The sequence below is a fragment of the Pelodiscus sinensis genome, chromosome 13 (assembly GCF_052426305.1).
Source record: "Pelodiscus sinensis isolate ZL-2025 chromosome 13, ASM5242630v1, whole genome shotgun sequence".
Classification (NCBI taxonomy): domain Eukaryota; kingdom Metazoa; phylum Chordata; order Testudines; family Trionychidae; genus Pelodiscus; species Pelodiscus sinensis.
In genome coordinates this window covers 21,607,983-21,630,997 of record NC_143064.1, presented here as the reverse complement: position 1 = coordinate 21,630,997, position 23,015 = coordinate 21,607,983, and the positions used below count along the sequence as shown (strand labels likewise).

The 23,015-nt window shown below is 41.4% G+C and overlaps 1 protein-coding gene across 2 annotated transcripts in view; it reads left to right on the top strand.

Annotated features, from left to right (window-relative positions):
• Positions 1 to 14,582: 14,582 nt before the first annotated feature.
• The window catches only part of CHRDL1 (chordin like 1), a 67,871-nt gene continuing 59,438 nt past the window's right edge, over positions 14,583 to 23,015 (top strand). Inside the window, exons 1-3 of one of the 2 annotated variants that reach the window (XM_006136208.5) lie at positions 14,583 to 15,073; positions 18,384 to 18,530; positions 20,355 to 20,467. In XM_006136208.5, the coding sequence (XP_006136270.1) occupies positions 18,434 to 18,530; positions 20,355 to 20,467 (210 nt within the window). In that variant the 5' untranslated portion in view covers positions 14,583 to 15,073; positions 18,384 to 18,433. Of the gene's footprint in view, positions 15,074 to 18,380; positions 18,531 to 20,354; positions 20,468 to 23,015 lie in introns of both variants that reach the window. The other variant, XM_006136207.5, reaches the window with a different exon arrangement.

Below are 23,015 nucleotides of genomic sequence, written 5' to 3'. Positions count from 1 at the left end.
AATCACTAGGGCTTGGCCACCTTCACATAGTTATCCTAAAGCCAGCAAAAATTTAGCAGAAATACAAAGGGAAATAAGCACTACCCATTTGCCAGACCCTGCGGATTCTCTCCCTCCAGCTGCAGGCTGGGTGCTGCAGATCAGGACTGAGGGGTGTTAACAGAACTGCATGAGGGACTGCCATTGAAGGGATGCTGCAGGTTAGGAGGACAGAGATTTGGCAAAGCTGTGTGCAGGGCTCAGGGCTGGAATAACAGGGGACTGAAGCGTCCCGACAGATGTGTAGTGAATCTTTTCCAAAACTTGCTTATGCACTGTCTGCTTCAACCACTGCTCTTTATTCCTCACTTTCATAACCAGCAAGCTGACCAAGAAAAATCAGAGTGAAAACCTGACCTGTGATGCTACTAAACCAATAACTTTTCAGGCAGGGTATTTTTGAGCTATCCATTGACAGAGAATGGTTTGCTAGCTCCTACTGGGCTACACTGTGCAATCCTTATTCATGCCATTTCAAGGCTACCGGTGAGCACATGTACTCCCCCCTGGGAGTAAGGGTGGCATAGTCTAGCCCACTGAGATCTGGTGTGTGGAATCCAAAAGCCATAGTGTCGTAACTTGCAGACATTTTGGAGACCAGGAACAGCTCGAATGAATATGATGCAGCAACCCCCACCTCTCCTCTTTATTTCAGGGTGATATTTAAAAACCTCTCCATTCACCCATCCACCCACTAAAACTGGGGGGAGCAGGAGGAGATGTCTGCTTGCCTCTGTGACCCTGGCAACTCTTCACAAGCAGAGACAGCTGAGTCACTAATATTTAGAAAAATAACATAATTGGCTGTATTCGGCCCCGCAGAGAACGCCTGCTGGGCAGTTGCAGCTAAACATTAGCAACTCAGCCATTTCTGGCACCCTTTGTGAAGGGCTGTAGATTCAGTTCGATGACCTTCAGCAAACCCATCTACACTGCAAGTTCTCTTTAAAAAACCCTCCATTCAATCCCCAATATATGCACTGAAACTGGAGGAGACAATCCTCCCAGCTTCAGTGGATGCCCCAGATCACTATTCCAACCTGATCATATGACTTGCCTGGATGCTGTGTGCATTGGCTCAGTTATCCCCTTTGATTTAGTAGAGTCTGTACTGCATTATTTAAACATGAGCATGTGAAAATGTAGCAGTTGGATATGGAATAGGATGCAAAATACTGTTGGAAGGCTAAAAACATACTGTATGCAGGTGTTTTTTTTAAGAACTACTTTTTGACAATTTTTTATATCCTTGGACAATTTTTTCTCCATTAGCCATTGGAGTCTTAATTTAAAAGGCACATCAGGGAATAGCTTAATTCAGTGTGTTCTATTATACATAAGTTGATATATAATGCAGTTGAATAGGAATCTAAATATTTATTTCCTGGGTGCCTGCACTGTTTAAAGTAATTTATTTACTAAAAAGTAAATACAAATCTCATTTTGAGAGCTCTGTTTCTCAGTTAAGATGTTATGACAATGATATAGACAACATTTGCTGATGCCATCATAATCAAATCAATTAACACCTCATTTGCACCTTACAATTGCTTCCTATGCTGTACAGAAGATTTCTAAATGGACCAATTGTTTGGACACCTTCCTGTCTGTGTAGACTCCGACCAACACATTTGCTTTGATAAGTTTGTTTTTAGTGTATGCAGTTTCCTGTTTATCTAACCTAGCAAAACCTGACCAACTACCAACCCTTTTGTCTTCCCTGCAAAAAATTTCAGGACAGAGAGAAATAGTGCGGTGCTAGTTGACCAGAAAGACTCTCCAGAGAAACAGTTAGCAAGCAAAGTTTGTAAAGAATGCAGCACACTGTGTGGGTTAAAAAAGACATTAATTCAATGACAACACAATTATCTGGATACAAGCTATGATGAGACTATTACACACAAGATATGTAGGCTCTACTAAGTGATTATTACATAAAGGGAAATTTTTAGCACATAAAGTGCAAATTGGTATGTGGAAGAGAGACACTGCATGAAGTTTAGTCCTGATTTTCTCCTCCTGAACATTCCCTGCTGAGCAGTGCCACAATTAATCAAGGTTTCTAGATTTTAGTTAATTGCTGGACCCCAATAAATTGGTTTGTACTGGCACTGGTCCAGGCCTGATAATTTCCTTGAGTTTGGAAACTACTGCATGTTCACACAGGATCTTGCAAGGAAGGAGCTGGGATAGAAAGAATAAAAGAAACTTTTGTTGTGCTAGATTCTATTAATACTGAAAAAACCACTCCACCAGGGACCATGTCCTTTGCTATTTATTTTTTCCACATATCTTATTTTTATGGTGAAAAAAAGCTCATTTATTTTAAACTCTATTAAATGTAAATAGTTGTTCTGAAATGGGGTGCCTCTAATTTCACCAGTTTCCCCTTGGAGATTTCCACACAATTTACTTCAGCTAAAAGTTCAGTGACACTTTTTGAGAATGGTCTAAAAACATTGCCATTTCAGCAGCTCTGTTTGCCTGCTAGGTTCACAGGTTTCAGCTAAGCAGAAGTTCAAAGCTAGCTGCCTTAGAAACCAGGGCACAGGACTACTGGAAGGGCAAAGAGGCTTGGTGCTAGTGGTTCCATACATTGGCCCCAAATTAGCTCTTTCAGAGCAACATTAGCTACCAGAATAAAACAGACCATGAAGAAAATTGCAATGGTTTTTACAACATGGGCATTTTCAAAATCAGAAAGACTGGTGGCACTTTAAGCCGGTGAGTAGCATGTCTGGTGTCTCAGGTTTTGTTCCACAGTAAACACATTATATTGTCATTAAAGTGAAAGAAAAGATGAGCCTGTGATGGGCAAGTCCCACTGGTATCCATGTTCAGCATCTAGCAGATCCTGACCCATGTTAGCATACATTTAATTTTGTTTTCCTTAGAGAAGTCACCTTTTGGCACTTTCAAAAGCTCTCTCACACCAGCAAGTTTTTGTGCAAGAGTTACCTAAAGGTGAGGTGTTGTCATCTTCAGCTCAGAGAGGCTGGATCAGCAACATTGATTATGCTCTTATAAAAGCATATTTAAGTTGAGGTTTGAAGCCTTATTCGGTCCTTACTAACTCAGTTCTGCTTTAGAAAGCTGGCTGCAGAGAGACACTAAATCAACAATTAGTTCTATAGCATTGCATAGTTCTAGAAACACTTAACCTTCAAGGCTAGCCAAGGGAACCTAGCTGTTAATCATGTTTTGAACCTGGGGAGGTGAGGAGTAATTGGCCCACAGCCAGAGGACACAAGTTAAACAACAAGTACTGTAAATTGAAGGTACTCCTTTGAGGGAGAAAAGGTCTTTAGCTGAGAGAAGCCCAGGATTGTGGTACATAGAGACTACTGAAACTGCCTGTTACAAGGTCAGGATCCTAACCAGGGCAGTCAGGACCAAGGATCAAAGCAGGGCCAAACCTGACACTAGGAGAAGCTAAGAAGTTCATAGTCAGTTTGGGTACATCTACATAGCAGAGCTAAAGTTGAATTAAGCTACACAACTTCAGCTACGACAATTGCATAGCTGAAGTCGAAATAGCTTTTGGTGCTGTCTACACAGCAGGAAGTCAAAGGTAGAACACTCTTCCTTCAACTTCCCTTACTCCTCATGAAATTCCCTTACTCCTCATGAAATGAGGGTTACAGGAGTTGGAATAAGAAGTCCTCCATCTCGACATTATTTCAAAAGAATGGCTTGCTGTGTAGACACACATTTTTTGTATTTAGAAATTATGTCAGTTATTCAGAAATAATGCTGCTGTGTAGACGTACCCTTCCAGGCCAGGGCCAGGACCAAGGGTCAGAATCCAAAACAGGAAGTAAAGTCCAAAAAAGCCAAGTGTTCTGGAACACAAACAATCACCTCTGCTGCCTGAACACTTTCTGGAATGTCCCTTTGGTTTATATGGCACAGGGAGCCAATCGGCAGCCATGGGACTGCTGCCTGTCAAACACTTGAGGTGGAACTTCCTATAATCTTGTTCACAGTGGGTCAGTGGACATGCAGCATGAGCTGGGTGGAAGCCTGGGGCTCTATGCTTCCTGAGAGGTCCAAAGGCCTGGGTTCTAGACCTATTAGCAGAGGTGACTTGTTCTCCCCCTCTCTTCCCCCCCTCCCCCCGCCCCGTTGATTCTAATTGCTTGAAGGCAAATGTCCCCACACACTCCTACAGGCATGGGTTGCCTCTGCCCACCAGGCACTATGTGTAGGGATAATGTAGGCTCCTGCTAAACAAGTTCTAGGATACAGTGTGCAAGTAAAGAGGAAAAGACTTCAGTAGCCCAAGAGGGAAGGATGATAACTGTTCAGTTTCATTTGAACTTGTTTACAATACCCCAGAAGGGGTTGAAACTTGGGTGACTTAGCCAGAGGACTGGGGCACAGTAGACCAGAGGCATGTGTGTAGCAGGAGGTGCTGGAGTCAAAGACACACAAAACATCCTGCACCAAAGCAAGGAGGCACTCAGAGCCTACCACACTGCTATTCAGATATCTGGCTAGAGCCTCACCTCATGAACGTTGCTGTAGTTCACTTAAGTGATTTACTGCACCTGAGTCTCTAATCCATCATTTCAATGTTAAAGAAGAACTTGTACTGAAGTTCACAGGAGAGTGCTGTGTTCAGTCAGATGACAGAGGCATTGAAAAGAATCAGTATACAACCTCATTCCAGAATTTAAATTTAAAACAGAATCACATACTCTGAATTGGAAATGTCTATTTTAACTCATTCAAACATTCCTCATATGACGTCCACTTGAGATTCAGACCAGCATTTTCAAGTAGCCTAAGATTTAGTCACCTAACATCCAATATCATTCAACAAATAATGAAAAATATTTATGATTTATTATTATTATTATTATTATTATTATTAGAGAGAAACAAGAAGTCAACATTGTGACATTACTAGGAAGTAAGTTCAGTGGATGAAAAAACAAAAAAGATAAATTAGAGATGAAAGGTTTCGGTCAGAAAGTAAGATGTGGTAAGATACATCTTGTCCAGAATTAAACCAGGTACAAAGGCAACCATTTGATCTCAAAAAAAAAAAAGGACCTGAAGTTGAGAGGAGAAAAAGCAAGACATTCCAAATTTGTCCCCAGGATCAAACCTTATAGTAACAGAACTTCTATGTAAACAAGATACCTAACTCTGTTAGGCACTTTTGGAAATTCTAGCTAAAATTCTTTACTCATCTTGGTTATATCATTGCAAAAGCCCTCATCAGCATTTTGCCTTGCATGGACTGTATATTGCTGATGCTCACTTGACTCTTCAGCATACTGTATATGCAGCTCTTGTCTCACCTGAGAAGGCCTTACTCATACAAGTTGTTCCATTGACAACATATGGGATTATTTTCATGGGAAAAGGTTGTATAGTTAGGTCCAGGGCTGGCCCTATCATGAAGAGAACTGAGGCAGCCACCTCAAGTGCCAGACTGTGAGGAGGCGTCACTAGTTCACAGTTTTTGAACAAGGCATTTTAAGTTGTTAGTTCTCCTTTATTGGGGTAGGTAGCAGAGCAGTACCATGAAAGGAGTAGAACAGGAAGAAGGCAGAATTGAAACCTTTCAAAGTTTTGGCCCAAGCAAGGGGGAATGGGGGCATCATTTGAGCTCCCCGCCTCAGGCGCCAAAATGTTGTGGGTTGGCCCTGTTTAGGTCCATAATCATGCCCAAGATACTGTGTTGATGGGCACCTTATCAATGTTATAAAGGGTATATCTACACTACAGACAAGATCAACGCTGCTGCTCTCAATCTTCTAGGGTTCAAATTAGCGGGTCTAGTTAAGACAGCTAATTTGAACTGAGGTTGGTTTCACGAGGAGTAAGGGAAGTTAGAGGGAGAGTGTTCACCCTTTGACTTTGTCAAGGCTGATTCCCCACTCTGGCACAATAAATGCAGAAGTGGAGGCCTGCAAAAGTACCCCGAAACCTTATCTTTCCAGGCTTTGGTATAAAGCTTCCCCCAAAAATCTTAAAATCCCAGAATTTGGGGATAAAAAATCTGCTACCATCACCCAAGTAATAATAAAGAAACCAGGGAGAGACCACTTGGGAAATCTAAGCCCCAAAAGTAAAACCGGGGCACAAAAATTTACCAATACCCGGTTAATAAAAAGAAAAGAGAAAGAACTTTTAATATCACCACAATATTCCTGTTGCAAAGATAATGACGAAATGGAAAAGTCACTAATTAATATACCCATGGGGGGATTCCACCATGGGCCAAAACTTAGATACAAAGTAGAGGAAAACCCATTTTTAAATGCACAGACACCAGATTCCCATTCTCAACCCATAAAACAATAAAACCTAATGGATTTATTAAACTTTATCCTACTTACAGATAATGAAGAGTCTTTTCTTGGAGGGAGATATATTGTCTGTCCCCCGCAGTAGCTGGAGAGAACTGCCCAGATTCCTTTGTCCCAGTTTGAAATCCTTATCTGCATTTTTATTGGCTGCCAGCTATCTGGTTAGGTAAGGGACATAGTTAACCTCTTAGTCCCCAGGTTGCTGGCTAACACTCATGGTCATGACAGATTTCCTGTAAGTGCTGCATAGTCCTGACTTTTGTTTCAGCTAGACCCAACTATCACAGCTGCATCTCTATCACTTTCCTGTAGTATAGACAGTGCCAAAAGCCAAGTCAAGGTTCTTTGTCTTCAGCTACTCAATTAACATAGCTGAAGTTGCATATCTTAATTCAGCTTTGTCCTTTAGTGTAAGATGTGCCCAAATAGAATAGATTAGAGAACAGATGCAGATGAACACTTTGGATGTGTCTACACAGCAGGGTTTAATTCGAAATAAGCTACACAAACTGAGCTATGTCAATGGTGTAGCTTATTTAAAAATAGATTATTTTGAAACTGAGAGCGTCTACACAGCACTTATTTTGAAACAAACCAATCTTTGTCTGACTTACCTTACCCATACAATGAAGGTTACAGGAGTGGAGTAGGAAGTCCTCCAGCTTGACAGTATTTTGACATTATTTTGAAATAACTGCCTGCTGTGTAGATGCGGACAAAGTTATTTTGAAATAACACTAGTTATTTCAAAATAATGTTGCTGTGTAGATGTATCCAAATTTGAGATCAATTCATATCCACGATGGCATCCAACACGGGAATGCAGGGGCAAGATTAGAAAGGCAAAGGCACAAAATGAGATCAAACTAGCTACAGGCATAAAGGGAAACAAGAAGACCTTTTATAAATACATTAGAAGCAAGAGGAAGACCAAGGACAGGGTAGGCCCACTGCTCAGTGAGGAGGGAGAAGCAGTAACAGGAAACTTGGAAATGGTGGAGATGCTCAATGACTTCTTTGTTTCGGTCTTCACTGAGAAGCCTGGAGGTGTGCCTAACGTAGTGAATACAAGCAGAGAGAGGGTAAGTTTAGAAGATAGGATACACAAAGAACAAGTTAAAAATCACTTAGGAAAGTTAGATGTCAGCAAGTCACCAGGTCCTGATGAAATGCATCCCAGGATACTCAAGGAGCTGATAGAGGAGGTATCTGAGCCTTTAGCTATGATCTTTGAAAAATCATGGCAGACAGGGGAGATTCCAGAAGACTGGAAAAGGGCAAATATTGTGCCCATCTATAAAAAGGGGAATAAGAACAACCCAGGAAACTACAGACTGGTCAGTTTAACGTCTGTCCCAGGGAAGATAATGGAGCAGGTAATTAAGGAAATCATATGCAAACACTTGGAAGGTAATAAAGTGATAGGGAATAGCCAGCATGGGTTTGTGAAGAACAAGTCATGCCAAACTAATCTGATAGCTTTCTTTGATAGGATAATGAGCCTTGTGGATAAGGGAGAAGCGATGGATGTCATATACCTAGACTTTAGTAAGGCATTTGATACGGTCTCGCATGATATTCTTATTGATAAACTAGGCAAATATAACTTAGATAGGGCCACGATAAGGTGGGTGCATAATTGGCTGGATAACCATAGTCAGAGAGTTGTTGTTAACGGTGCTAAATCCTGCTGGAAAGGGATAACAAGTGGAGTTCCGCAAGGGTCTGTTTTGGGACCCGTACTGTTCAATATCTTCATCAATGATGTAGATATTGGGATAGAGAGTACGCTTATTAAGTTTGCAGATGATACCAAAGTGGGTGGGGTTGCAACTTCTTTGGAGGATAGGGACATAATTCAAAATGACCTTAGCAAGTTAGAGAAATGGTCAGAGGTAAACAGGATGAAGTTTAATAAAGAGAAATGCAAAGTGCTCCACTTAGGAAGGAACAATCAGTTCCATACATACAAGATGGGAAGCGACTGTCTAGGAAGGAGCATGGCGGAAAGGGATCTAGGGGTCATAGTGAACCACAAGTTGAATATGAGTCAACAGTGTGATGCTGCTGCAAAAAAAGCAAATATGATTCTAGGTTGTATCAACAGGTGTGTTGTAAGCAAAACTCATGAAGTCATTCTGCTGCTCTACTCTGCACTAGTTAGGCCTCAGCTGGAGTACTGTGTCCAGTTCTGGGCGCCACATTTCAAGAAAAATGTGGAGAAATTGGAAAGGGTACAGAGAAGAGCGACAAGAATGATTAAAGGTCTAGAGAACATGACCTGTGAAGCCAGGCTTCATGAACTGGGCTTGTTTAGTTTGGAAAAAAGAAGATTAAGGGGGGACATGATAGCAGTTTTCAAATATCTAAAAGGGTGTCACAAGGAGGAAGGAGAAAATTTGTTCCTCTTGGTTTCTGAGGACAGGACAAGGAGTAATGGGCTTAAAGTGCAGCAAGGGAGGTTTAGATTGGACATTAGGAAAAAATTCCTAACTGTCAGGGTGGTCAAATATTGGAATAAATTGCCAAGGGAGGTGGTGGAATCTCCCTCTCTGGAGATATTTAAGAACAGGTTAGATAGACATCTGTCAGGGATGGTGTAGACAGAGCTTGGTCCTGCCTTGAGGGCGGGGGGCTGGACTCGATGACCTCTCGAGGTCCCTTCCAGTCCTATGATTCTATGATTCTATGATCCCTCACTCTTCACTTCTTTTCATCTAATGGCCTGTAGACCTTCCATGTGTAAAACTGATCTCAATTATGATTTGACAGATCATTATTTGTAGTGTGGTGACTTTTAAACTTACCCCTACATTTCTGCTGCACTCTTTTTCATGTCACAATTTGCTTTACATTAAATGACTGTTGGAGCATTTCTTAGATCACTCAGAAAAAGCCAATCTGCAATTTTATTTTTGATTTTGGAATATAGCTTATTTGCATTTTTAGAGATATTGAAATATTTCTAACCAGTCTCCCATCTCAGACACTAATGCCTTTTCTTTAAGGCAAGGAAGCTGCTTAAGTTCATGTTTATGTGCTTATTAAAATTACTTTGCATGTTGTGCCTCTCATACAAGAATCTTAAAGCATTTTGCAATTGTTCATTTGTTACACCACACAATAGCTTCACACTAAATAGATATATATTTTAATAACCAATTATAAAGATGGGGTAGAATCCTCACCCTATTGATGTTTTACATGGAATTCCACTGGCCAGGATTTCACATGGATAACTAAGGCAGAGTTGGGGTATTGTTGTGTCTTACATGACAGTGATCACGGTGCAGCCACAGAGCAAGCTGCCCACCCTGGCAGCAGCTCCAGCCCTGGGGAAGCTGGTGGTGGCTGCCCGGCTGTCCCAGGAGGGGGGGGGGGAACGCATGGAGTCCCCAGGGCTGGGGTGTATGATTGTCTCAGGGCTGGGGGTGGGTTGCAGGAGTGTTATGGCAGGTGGTTGGGGATGTAGGGGCACAGGAGTCAGAGTTGGGGTGGGGTTGAATAGCACCACAGAGAATCCAGATTGCCAATCTTCTTTTGTAATCACAAAATAATATTACATCTTCAATATTTTTTTTAACCATATAGTGCTCATAAAAATTTGTGTATGGACAACCAATCTTTTGTTATCTTTATGAATCCCAATATTCCAGGGTCGATCAGACCCATAAAAATTCAGTCAGGGCTAAAAATAGCTGTATAAAATCTGGGGAATAATTTTGTATTTAATAAATTTTCAGAAACACTCCATTCAAGTTATAGGAATGAAACATATTTATTTAAAAAAACACCCATAGGAGTTTACTAATTCAAAAGCTTCCTTTCACACTTGTATAATTTTGCAGATTCCTAGACTTAGCCACAGGCTAACCATTCCTCTACATCTAAATGACTGAGTTAATATTTGGTATTAAGAAAACTCCAAAAATGTGTATCAATATATCTGAATGTATGCATGTTTCTCTTGCTCTTATTTTATTACCAAAAGGTCTGAGACATTAGACATCACTGAGTGTAGCTAAGTATCTTAGCTGCATCCTCAACACGAGGAAATGGGCTCTCTAATTGTCCGTCTCACAGATTCTTAGTTGTACAAGTGCTGTTATCTTTAATGAAAGTCGTGTGGCTAAATCTCTGAGCTTTTAAAAACTTTGAAGTATCACTCTAGGTTTAAGACCCATCCCTGGGGGACCATGGGGAGATAACCTGCTTCAAGCAAAAATCCTTCCTCCCCAAACTCCAGAGCGAGTCAGATATTCAGCCAGTCAGTTCTGCTGGCTGGTGTGTAAGGTGGCAAATACCTGACCAATATCTTCTCCCCTCTATGGGATTCTGCATCCCAGGGGCACTAAATCCTTATGCTTTGGGGAGTACAGAAAATGCAATTGCACCCTGCTGCATGGACCCAGCGCCAAGGGAAGTCTTTGTGCTTTGTACTGTATCTGAGTATTACAATCCATAAAGCATGCAATATGTAATGGTCACAGACTCTCTAAAATACAGATGCAATGCACAATACAGGGCACAATGGGACTTCAGTAGAAAATACGAATTTTGACATAGTCTTTCTTGAACCACCCATTAGAACCGAATAAAAAATTCCATCCTTGCTAAAGAATACTACAGGACAGTTCCAAAAACCTATTGAAAGGATCTCATCAGCTACTACATTATATAGACCTATAGGCTACGTCTACACTGGCATGATTTTCCGAAAATGCTTTTAACGGAAAAGTTTTCCGTTAAAAGCATTTTCGGAAAAGCACATCTAGATTGGCAGGATGCTTTTCCGCAAAAGTACAACTTCCGCAAAAGCACTTTTTGCAGAAAAGCGTCCATGGCCAATCTAGACACAGTTTTCCGCAAAAAAGCCCCGATCGCCATTTTCGCGATCGGGGCTTTTTTGCGGAAAACTGTACTATGCTGTCTACACTGGCCCTTTTGCGCAAAAGTCTTTCGGAAAAAGACTTTTGCCTGAACGGGAGCAGCACAGTATTTCTGGAAAAGCACTGATGATTTTACAGGAGATCGTCAGTGCTTTTCTGGAAATTCAAGTGGCCAGTGTAGACAGTGTAGACAAAATCATTTGATTTTGCGGAAAAACTTGCCAGTCTAGACACAGCCATAGAGTAATACCTATACAAATCCTATTAGTTTAATGACTATTACATTCCAGTGGACTTTTCCATAAGAACAGATCATGAAAAGGGGATTACAGACAGAGTCAGGCAGAAGCTCAGCATACATTTTTATTTTTACTATACATTAATTTCTATAGTGTTCCTTTTTTCAAATGACAAGTTATGGTTAGGCCTCTTCAAAAAGTTACCCACCTCCCACTGAAAGTCAATAGGAACTGGATGTCAGACACCTTTGGGTACTTTTGAAAATTCCACCATACAGACCTATTATATAGAGGTAAATTAATCCACCCTCATGACTCAACTAGCTCAATGGCAGAACACAGGGCAGCTTTGATAAAGAACTGTTTAGAGTCCTGGCATGGTAAAGACTTTCTTATCCAACTGTAGCAATATGGGAATTCAGGAATAAGCTAAACCATATTATACAGCAATCCAGCCAGGACACCATGTCAGTCATCCCTCCTCTTCGAAAGAAATGCCTGGGAGGTCTTTAATCATCACCGGTGATCAGGAAACCTTGAATATCATATCTGAAAGAATGAACCCTACCAACATGGCTTTTCCTGACGCCAGGTAGGGAAATGGGTTCAGTTCTGACTTTGAGTAAAACCTGACACCAACACCACTTCCCACAGCACCATGCTTCCCCCCCTCCCGCCACACACACAGAGGTAATAAGAACAGAAGGAATCACAATGACTAACTACTCTGAGCCCCAGCGTAACACACACCATGGAACGTCAGACTGTTATTCTGGCATCAAATCAAAGCTGACAATCTCAGTTGAATTCCTAGAACCTCTTTCTCAGAAAGGAAGCAATCTTGATGTAAAGTCTTCAAGTGATGGAGTGTCTCTTGTGAAGCTTTCCCAGTGTTACCCTCACTGAACAATTCATTCTTTTTTTCATTTGAATGATTCTGGCTTCAATGTCTAGCCATTGAACCTTGTGACTCGAGGCCTGTTCTACTACATTTCATGGAGGTCTGCAGGCCTGTTTCTGCTTAGCTTGTGAGATTAAGGCCACATCATCTGAAATTAAAAGGCAGTGGGTTTGCAAGGGGCCACACATCTGGCTGACTCCCAACTCGCCAATAGTATACCCTGGGAAAGTTAGGGCCAGTGCTCGCTGAAGTCAATGGAAGATTTAGGTAACAGAATTTTGGATGAAGCGCTGAGTTAAATTCTCAGAAATCTCAAAACCCCATACCTGGGTGCATATAGGGGAGTTGTTCACCCATCATATTGTATTTGTCTTATAGGCCTGAGCTGTTCTACCACACCAAATGTTCCAAGGCCCATCCCTATAGGTGATGCACAACCTTATCTCAGAACTTTAGGCTCCAGTTTTGCAAAAATTGATGCACACACTTAACTTTATCCAATATGAATAGTTCTATTGATAAGTCTTTGCAGGATCAGGGCCTAAATTAGTAGGATTCTCTTTCCACACATGCAGTTTATGGTTATCATGTTCCTTCCTGCTAGAATCCTGGCATTTGTTTTTCTCCCCAAGCACATTTCTTCCTCTGCCTGTAACACCCATTCCAAGAGATGTGCTGGCAGTCATTCTGCAGCTGTGGCTTCCTACCTCATTACTGGGATTTTTTAATAATTAGTGAAGTTCTCTTCCTACAGAAATAGGTGTGTGAGGTCAATACATTTACACCTGGACTCTAGATTGAAAGACATAACTGGGAGATTATGTTTTCACAGTCTGAAATCTTTTCCAAAAGTATAGTTTCAGAACATGGGGGAGGGGGAGGGTTTTATGCTAAAAATTGTAAAATCACATTAGCACATAGTCCCACTTACTTATAGAGCTGGAAAACAGCCATGAGGTATCTAATCCATCCCCCTGCCAATGCAGGATTGTTCCATAAAGTCTATGCCTACTGTTTTATCTAGTCTAGTATTATAATAGAGGGAATAAAAGTTGCACTAGGTTTTCAACTTTATGGGATTTACTGGAGTCCAAAGAGACTTGTGACCTCTAAGTAGTATTAGACTCCCAAATACCCGTATACAAAACTAAAGGGAAACAGGCTGTAATTTGTTTCCCTACATGATGTCTTTTCATACCTCACCCTTTTTCTCAGATCATTTATCAAGGGTTCACTGATCTCTTCTTATTAGTTAAAGGGGCTACAACAAGATGAACAAGAATGTTTGATCAAGCTTATAATGTCAGGGGTCATGGGTTTAATTTAGTTCCACCAGAATTTCAGCATGACCTTGAAACCTTCTAACACAGAAAACCAGAGCAGGTCACGAATATCAAAAAAGGTTGCCTGAGGAATCCCAACAAACAATAATTTTTAAAAAATAAGTTTTTTTCAGTTACAGACTAACACAGCTACCCCTCTGAAACAATAACTTAATCAGTCCAGCAAGGATCTGCAGGGTAGTGGGTGTGGAAAGCCAGTTTCAGAGCCAGCTTGGTTTACATTTCTATCTGTTAGAAACCTGAGCAGAACTGAAAGCTTTGCTTTATGAGGCAGGCCTATAAAAGTTGTTAGACAATAGGAACCTTGCTAGAGCATTTTATTTTAATCACCTTATAGAATGGATTAGTGAAATTTAGTGCTGTGATAGAATTCTGTATGATTAACACACCCCAATAGAGGGAACCTCATTTGCTAATACATGTACGTTTATAATGTTATAGACATTTAATAGGTTTCTGTTAAAACTTTGACCATTGCCACTTGCTGCCCAAGGATAGTCAGATCTTTTTTCTCCTCTCTCTTTCTGGAAATGAAATATCCTGCCCTGTGGTACATCCTCCCCTGCAAGTTTATGAAGGGCGGGGAGACTAGTCCCAGGATCTGGGCGAGCGGTCCCTTTAAGCTCAGGGTGAAGTTTGCTTGAGCAGAGAGGATCTTTTGATGCTTCCTCCGAGCACAGAGGGAGGGAGGCTCTGAGGTCCCTGCCGTGGAAAGAGCTCGTTTTCCTAAGGCGCTTACTTTCCAGCCTCCCTGCGACAGCCCCTCCCCCTAGCCCCCCAAATCAAACTCCACCCCAAACTTTTGTCAATCACCACTTGTGTGCCAGGCCGGGGGGGGGGGGGAGCAGAGAAAGGAAAGGGTGGGAGGGGCAGGCGAATCGACTGGGCTCTGGCTACATTCCTGCTCCTGCAGCAGCCCCGCTGCCGGCGGCTGTCTCTGCGGGGGCTGCAGGGCACGAGGCGCTTCAGAGCATCCTCCGAGGCGCTGCTGGAGCCACCTCTAGCTCCGCGAGCCGCGGCGAGAGGAAGGACCGTGGGCGGCAGATGCCCCCGCTCTCCCCCCCACGCAGGGCAGCCCCACGCTCTGTGCAGCTCGTCCCTGCGCTCTCCGCCCCAGCCCGGCTCCTGGTGGGGTGGCGGCGGCGGGGGGAGCAGGGCCCATAACCCCCCCGCGCCCAGGCTCCTGGAGGCAACTCCCAAGCGCAGCGTTGCCGGCGGGCGGGTGGCACCGGGACTGCGTTGCTGAGCCGGGGGAGCCGCTCGCGGCGGAGCGACCCTGCCTCTCGGGAGCCACCGCTGCTGAAACTGACCGGCCCTCCGGCTTCTGCCTCCCCAGCAGGTTTGTGCCCGTCTCGCCGCCGCCCATAGCCGGGCAGGGACCGCGGGGGAGTTCGTGCGGGCCTGAGGACGGGCCCCCGGGGCCAGCACCCACCCCACCTGGCTAGCTCGCCCTTCGGGCGGAGGCTGCCGCTCATGCCCTGGGCCATGGGGAGCGCGTCAGGCGCGCAGCGCTGGCCTGTCTGGGTCCGGGAGCAGCGCTGATGGGGCTCGGCTGTAGCAACTCAACACAGACCTCTCCTCCGCCCCAGGTGACCCCGGGGAGCGAGTCCCTGAACTAAACTTTCATCCTACTCAGGGGTGGGAGGCTGAGGACCCTGCCAGCCGAGACCCAGGTCTCTATATTCGAGCACCATGTGCTTTGCCATTAAAAGCCAGCCCTCTGCCATGGAAAGAGCTCGTTCGCTAAACATCCAGCTACCTTTTAGTACAAATTGGCTGCCATTGGAAGAAAACAAGCCTAACGAAGTGCCTAGGAACCCTTTCCCCCTACTGTGCTTTGCCGATGAGAAAACGTTTGCTCTGATGGGTACATTTTTATGTTACAGAAGGACAGCTCGCCACTCCTTAGGTGACTAAAAATACTTAAAAAACAAGAGTGGCCCTGTAGCACCTTAGAGACTAACTAAAGATAGATAGATAGATAGATAGATAGATAGATAAGCTTTCCTGGGCATAACCCACTACACTCTCTGCAGTCAACAGCCAATTTCTTAAATTAATAGGTCAATTTCTTGCAATTTACATCTTGTGCTCATTACCCCTATTAAACTTCTAGGAGAAAGTTTAACTGAATGTATTTGTGGTCTAGCTGTGTGTTATAACATTGATCATGTCACAGATCTTTTAAAAATGTATTCAAATGCTCTTTGACCATTCCTGCTTTGTATTAATAATATAAAGTAGTGTACCCATGCTCTGTCTTTTTAGCCACTTCATCTGATTTACTGGAAATCAAAAGACATGCAAATAGGTCTTTGTACATGCAAATAGGTCTTTGTTTTCTGCCTTATTTCAGTCCTAGGTAATGCTTATGATATGTTCTAACTGATGAATATCAATAATGGATAATGACAAGGTTAATTTTAATTACAATTAATTGCTTCAAAATATTTGTAATTGTGGATATTGCTCAAAAATAAAGGGGTATGTTTATTGCTAGCAGCATGTTTATTCGGGTTTATTGTAACGAAGAGTTTGAAATTAAATATATAAAAGTCCATCTAATTTCCATTAGCTCCCCTAGTTCATTGTTCAATTTATAATTCCTATTTTTAAGCAAGGTGGGTTTTAAAGAGTTTAAAGAAATGACATTTTGAAACAAAAGGATTTCTGAGCTGTCTCCAGTCTAGATAACAGTCAATGTGTTCCAGAGACTCAAAGAGGAGTAGTGGTGCTCCATTTACAATTTTTTTTTGGTCAAACAGCCAGACAGCACCCCAAAAATACCAGAGTATTTAATAGCCCATATTCTGCCAGTGATCTGCGGCAGCCTACTGTTGATCCAAATACAAGCATATTGTACTGAGACTAAAGTGAATTTTTTTCGATTTTTGAACAATTTTTTAAAAAGTATTTGTCTTAGAAAATGTCCAGGGAGAGCTGAACACCTTGAGGGAAAAAACGATGACAAACTTGTGTTCCTAAAATGAAATTTTATTTCTTATTACCAGGAAGAAATGTAAAATTCTATGTTGTTATTGCGTAAAGAATACCCTTTTAAAATTCTGTTATACTTTTGAATATTTTCAGATGCATGGTAAATGATTTAAAATAAGACAATACTGTACCAGCCAGAGGTCAGTGATAAGTAGACAAGAATGGTTATATTGTTTTTAATGAATAGATAGTCAGCCTTGTAGTGTTGTTTGTTTTAGAGATATGGAATGCAAGAAATTATAGCATAAAAAGACATACATAATAGTTCAAATTATCCATATTAAGGGCCTCTTGTTATAGAATCCCAGAAACAATCACTCTACCTGCAAGATGTTTAAAAAGGGCATTTGATCAGTACATAACTTAAAATGATTACTCTGTAGTTTGTATAATCATTTAGTTTAGTTTCTTTAACAAGAATTTGAAAACCAGTATTTTTAGATGAACTTCCGTTGTTTTTTCTCAATGCATCTCTCTCTATTCTTCCAAATTGTCCTTAGTTTTTTACTGTACAGCTATAGTAAATATTTCTGTTTTGATAATGCATCAGTGAAACCTGGTGAAATCTGGGTCCAGGGTTCTATTTTTGAAAAGTATCTAAAGAGGTCAAATGACTTTAACATATTTTTAAAAGCTTATATAATTGTTTAAATCTCCAGTAGTGAATCACTTTTCAAAGTTTCAAAAAGGAAATAAATACTGAGACTGTTTTTAAGAACCCACATGCATAACACTGTAAATTATCCCCAATTGTCCTTTTAACGGGGCAATAATGTTCTTTAATGTGGTTCCCATATTTATTAATGTATTGTTAGAGACTGGATTTTTTAAAAGAAGATCCACATTAATTACAGTTTGATCACCATCTTAAAAAGTCAGACAAAGGACAAATAGAATTTGCACTTTGGCACCATCAGGGCAGTGCATACTTGGTGACCATGCTGTATGCTAACAGGCTATTGGTACTAAAGATCTGCATGAATAGACTGGCATGTTATTTGCATAGTGTACCATCAGCATAAAACTGCTGAATGCAGAGTTATTCAGACAAGTTTCAAGGTAACAATAAGAGTTAACTCCTGAACAATCAATTTTATGGAGTCCCAAAATAAGAGATGGGGGATGAACTGATTAGGAGTGAAATCCTGAACCTACTGAAATAAATGTGAATGTGCATTAAAGAGTTAACATACAATCAAGGTTCAGATTACTCTTACCATGACAAAGCTCTTTACATTCATACTTCCCTCTTTAAATATATAAAAGATTTGATTCTGTCCATTGGGGGGGAATTCTAAACAAACTATTTCTCCCGTGAAAGAGGGTTTCTAAGTAGTTAGGCAGCATGCACTTTGCAAGTTCTTTGCTTTGTAATTAGACAGGGACTTCATAAGATGTAATACCACTTTTCTGCTTTTATAAATAGGAATCTGTTCCTTTTTCCAAAAATGAAGTAATTTAATCTCAAGTCTAAAATGTTTCCATTAAACAAATAAAGTACAGACTTTTTTGCTGTTGTTTTGTTTTGTCTTGTCTTGTTTTCTGGCAGCTTAAGATTTTTACATATTGGTGGAAATCATATTGGAGATCTTAATTTTAAGTAGTCCCAGAGGATTTCAGTCTTAAGCCTTTTCACATTTTCTTTCCAGCAGCTCAACATTCTGCCCTTTGAAGGATTTTTCTTTCCTTTTTGTTGGCAAAGATGAGGAAAAAATGGAGATTGGAGGACTTTCGATTTATCTTTTCCTGTGTGCTCTGGCTCCTTTTCATAGAAGGAGGTAAACCGGAACAAGTAAAACGTAAGTAAACTTCAAAAGAAAAATGCATCTATCATATTAAACTAAATGTGGGTTTTCCTGTTGTCTGTCAATTGTGTATGTCAAATGAAAATTTAATATGTAATAGAACTTTAACAACAGTTTTGCATTAAAATGAGCCTAACCAAGAAAAAATGTGTCTGCTTGTTTTCATTTAACAGAATCAAATCAAAATAATTTGGTCTTTTTCCATAAAGCCGTACAGTTTTCATCACATCATAAAGAACATAACACATTGAGCTGCCAAATCTGTTTTACTTCAAATATCCTGCATATAGAGTGTGCTTAATTGCATTTTAGTGACCTCTATAAACATCTGACAGATTATCTGGATTTTGTCCCATCTATAAGACTATTGTGCTGAAGTTTTCAGCTTGTTTAAACCTCCTCCAAAAACCTCATATGAAGTGGATTAGAAATGAAATAGTCTTTGAGACAATTAAGCATCCAGGCACTGTCAAAAACTTTGTGTGATATATTGAAAGGAACACAAACAAGACAAAGGAAATATTTTTAGAAACCCAGTGATCCATGGGAGATGTTAACACATTTCAGAAAGAGTGAGTGACAGGAAGGAGTAATTAATAGCACACTGCAGTATCTTTAGGAAGACTATGGTTTTGCTAGGATACACCAAGTGCTCTTCTCTATCTGCATGTACATTTCTTTTGGCATGTGTCTGAGCTCAATGCTTGCAATTCAAGACGTAGTCACAGTTTTCAGACAGAATGTCAAATCTTTTAAACCTAGCTTCTTGTCCTAGGCAAGTGGATGTAGCAATAAATAAATAGAATTGGTCCAAAGAAGGCAATCTTTGCTCTCCTGAGCTCATTCACAAGAAGAAACTCTGCAAATTAGCCTTGTCCAGAGCAGAGGCAGCACAAGAAAACTTCAGCAACTTCCACTCATTACTTTTTCAGACACTAAGCGTCATTCACCGTGCAGCTGTCTGAAGTGAAAGCAGATCACTTTACACACGCTACCAGTAATCCCTGCATCTTGCTACCTGCTTTTAGCAGACTGAATATGAAGGACATTCCACTCCATTTCTAACATTTGGGAGTCAAGTATTTGTGTGTTGCTATGAGATGTGTTTGCAGGAAGGGTGATAATTTATCATGAGGCTTGACATTAAAATTTACCAAAGCAATCACATGGGTAAATGGCTAAATGATAACAGTTCTGTTTGCTGTTAGTTGCAAGTGGAAAACTATACTTGTGAAATTAGAGGCCATGGCTGAAAAATAGGCCCCTAAAATATCTTGCACATTACTGCATAGGTAAGACCAAAACACTATCAAATAACATGACATATCCCTCTTTGATCTGGTTCTTAAACTATGGAACATGCGGTAAAAGTACAATGCACATTTCCTCATTCTGCAGCCCTGTCCTTCAACACTTCTGCTGGCCTGAGCAGAGATGGCTGTAGAGTGCCTTTGAAAAGGGAACATTTTATTTACTATGAACCAGGCTGAGGGATTAAGCCCTTTCATTTGTGACCTACGCAGAATATGAACTCAAGTCACTAGGTTGTGAAAGGGAAGTGACTCAACCCAGCCTGAAAGCCACCACATCAGAAATCTGGTAGGTTTTGTGCTAGAAACTGGTATCTGATAGGGCAGTGCTACTTTTTAAATAGCATTCTCCAAGAAAAGGAAAAAGTAGGATTCTTTATTAACTTATTTGCACATGAATCGCAAGCGCAGCTTTTCTGGGGGGCAGTTGGCTCCATATCTACAACAGTTTTCCTGCACTGAAAGGGATTATTAATTCCTAGCTCTTTCTATTTCATATTTTTAACAGATTCAGAGACATACTGTGTGTTTCAAGATAAGAAGTACCGGGTAGGAGAAAGATGGCATCCCTATCTGGAACCCCATGGACTCGTTTACTGTGTTAACTGTCTTTGCTCAGAGGTAGGTCAATTCAGGGTTAGAGCTAGTGACTTCTTGCATGTTCTTACCTTGCAAGTCTTTCCATTGTATTTACATGGCAGTGTGGCCCGGTGCTGCTCTCCTATGGTGTCCATCACCCGTTGACTTCAGAGAGAAAGCTGAGATTTTACCGCTTCAACAGAAAAGGGCAATATTGGCAAAAATTACACATCATACATGCCTTTACAGTGATGAGACAGGCAAGAGACTCCATAACGAGACATCAGCCTTGCATAGTCTTTGCATTAAACCTTGACTAATATGATCCCTGCATCCACATATGGTCCTCACCAACGTGGATGGAAGATTAGACTGAGCCCATATATTTGACTGTGAGATCTAAATGCAACACCCTCTTCTCCAGTAAGGCATTCCCATAGCAAAGAAATCTCCTCCTTGAAGCATGGGGCATTGGGGAGGATTGGGCTGGGATGGCACAACTGATAAAAACCCAGGGAAAAGCAGGGAGAATGAAGGAAGAGAAAAGAAAAGGTTGGGGAGGGGGAGAATTGGCTTTGACATGAAGGGATGAGCTGTTCTGGGCATGATTAGGCTCCCTTCAGTGGGAGATTGATGTTTAGATACTACAGTGATAGATCCCTTCGCAACATGGCAGATAGTGGGGGGAGATCTCAGAAGGCAGAATTTGTCCCTTACAGTGCTACATAGGCATTTTAAACACAAACCTCACCATGGTTCAGGGATTTGAATCACTACCACATGTGACATTCCAGATGTTGCATTTGGTCTGCTATCATTGATGCTCAGTACATTCTTTTTGACCGTTTATCCCCTTGCAAGTATGAACCATTGGACCCTGTGCAGCTCTTATCCTGAAGAATCTGCCTCTTCACTTTTATGCACATGTGCAAACAGTAGCACACAAGCTTGGCAATGGTGCACGTCATCTCTTCCAGCTTCTCTCTGCTGCACAGAAACACAGTGTGCAGGGAAGGGGACAAATCTCTTTTTAAAGCTATAAGATTCGTGGGCATGATCAGGCTCCCTTCAATGGGTGACTCTTGTTTAGATACCCCAGTGATAGATCCCTTCACAACATGACTGATCGTTCAGGACAGAGGAGTATATCAGAGAGCAGAATTTGTCCCCGAGTACTTTAAAATGACTATACAGAAATGTCCCCATAGTTCGGGGATTTGAATCACTAACATGTGAGACTCCAGAGTTTTAAAGTTATTGGGACTTTCCATTCCCTTTTGCTGACCTTTTTATGAATGTTTAAAAGTCCTTCTGAACCCGTGTTCAGAAAATACTCTTTACCCTGTTTAAGGGTAAGCAGTTGTGGGGGAGTTGAAGGGATATTAATTTGAGAGAGAGAGAAATCATCCATCAGTGATTTTTAGGAAGAAGTTAGACAAGCTGGAGGAAAAGGAAAATATGTAGAATGCTAACTTACTGTATAGGGAAGGCCTCATAGGTATTAAAGTTACAGGAGAACTGCCATGTTCCATGCAAACCCATTCATCACAAGAGTCATGTGGGGAAAATCCTGTTTCCACAAACACACGTGGACTGAACGACCACAGAGCTGGTGCAAAGGGATATGGGGGAGTGGAAGTAGGGTAGAAGACCATGTCCACTGTGTGAAGGAGATTACACAGGATCTTTCAAAAGGCTGTCACAACATTTCTGACAGAGCCCAACAGAGGGTAGGTGCACCACCAAGCAGAGCCCAGAAGAGGCTCCCTGCACCTTAGTGGATACAGGGCTACATGGATCCACCAACCAATTCCCTCGTCTCCCTTCATGCAGGGGTGCAAAAGTAGCTGTGGAATGGATTCACAGTCACTCTGCAGCTTGGATGGGAAAATTCCATACGCATATCCCCAGGGCCCACCCATTTACTCCAGCTTTGTGCTTGGACAAAGATTTATCGCAAAGAAATAGCATCTGAATTGTGAGAAGGCTCTTGTGTTAAGGAGGAAATGATAGCAGTAAATCAGTAATAACTGGTATTTCATGTGTTACTGTGAGTGCATGTTACTGTTTAAAAGTAAAAGCTTACAGGTTAAAGTAAAGAAAAGCAACTAAAGATAGCTCATTGTCTCCCACCAGAGAGGGACAGAGTAAGTTAGAATTGCTTGGAGACCCTTAGCTTCAGCTAAGTGAAGTGTTTACAAATGGCCAGATCATTATTCTACTCTGAAAAGTAATGCTACAAACAGGGCACCGTCTTACCCATCAAAGCTGCTTCTTGTGTGTGTTCTGAGTCAGATCTGCCGACGTCAGGGACTAACAAGTTTATTACTTTTTAGCAGTGTTGACACAGCTAAGAAAGAGGAAGTTGAATTCTATTCTTCCTTGCTTATCAGAAACAGAATTGCTTACTAAGTCTAATCAGTTACAACAATGTAAATCCACTGAGGATAGAACCTGGCCTGCAGCATGCATGATGTTAATGATGCACAGGAAAGAAAGAATCTTAGTTTTCAGAGCTCAGGTTGAGTTCGCATGGCTGGTAGTTCAAAAAAAAAACACCCCACCATTTGGAGTCAACATTTTTTGTTGA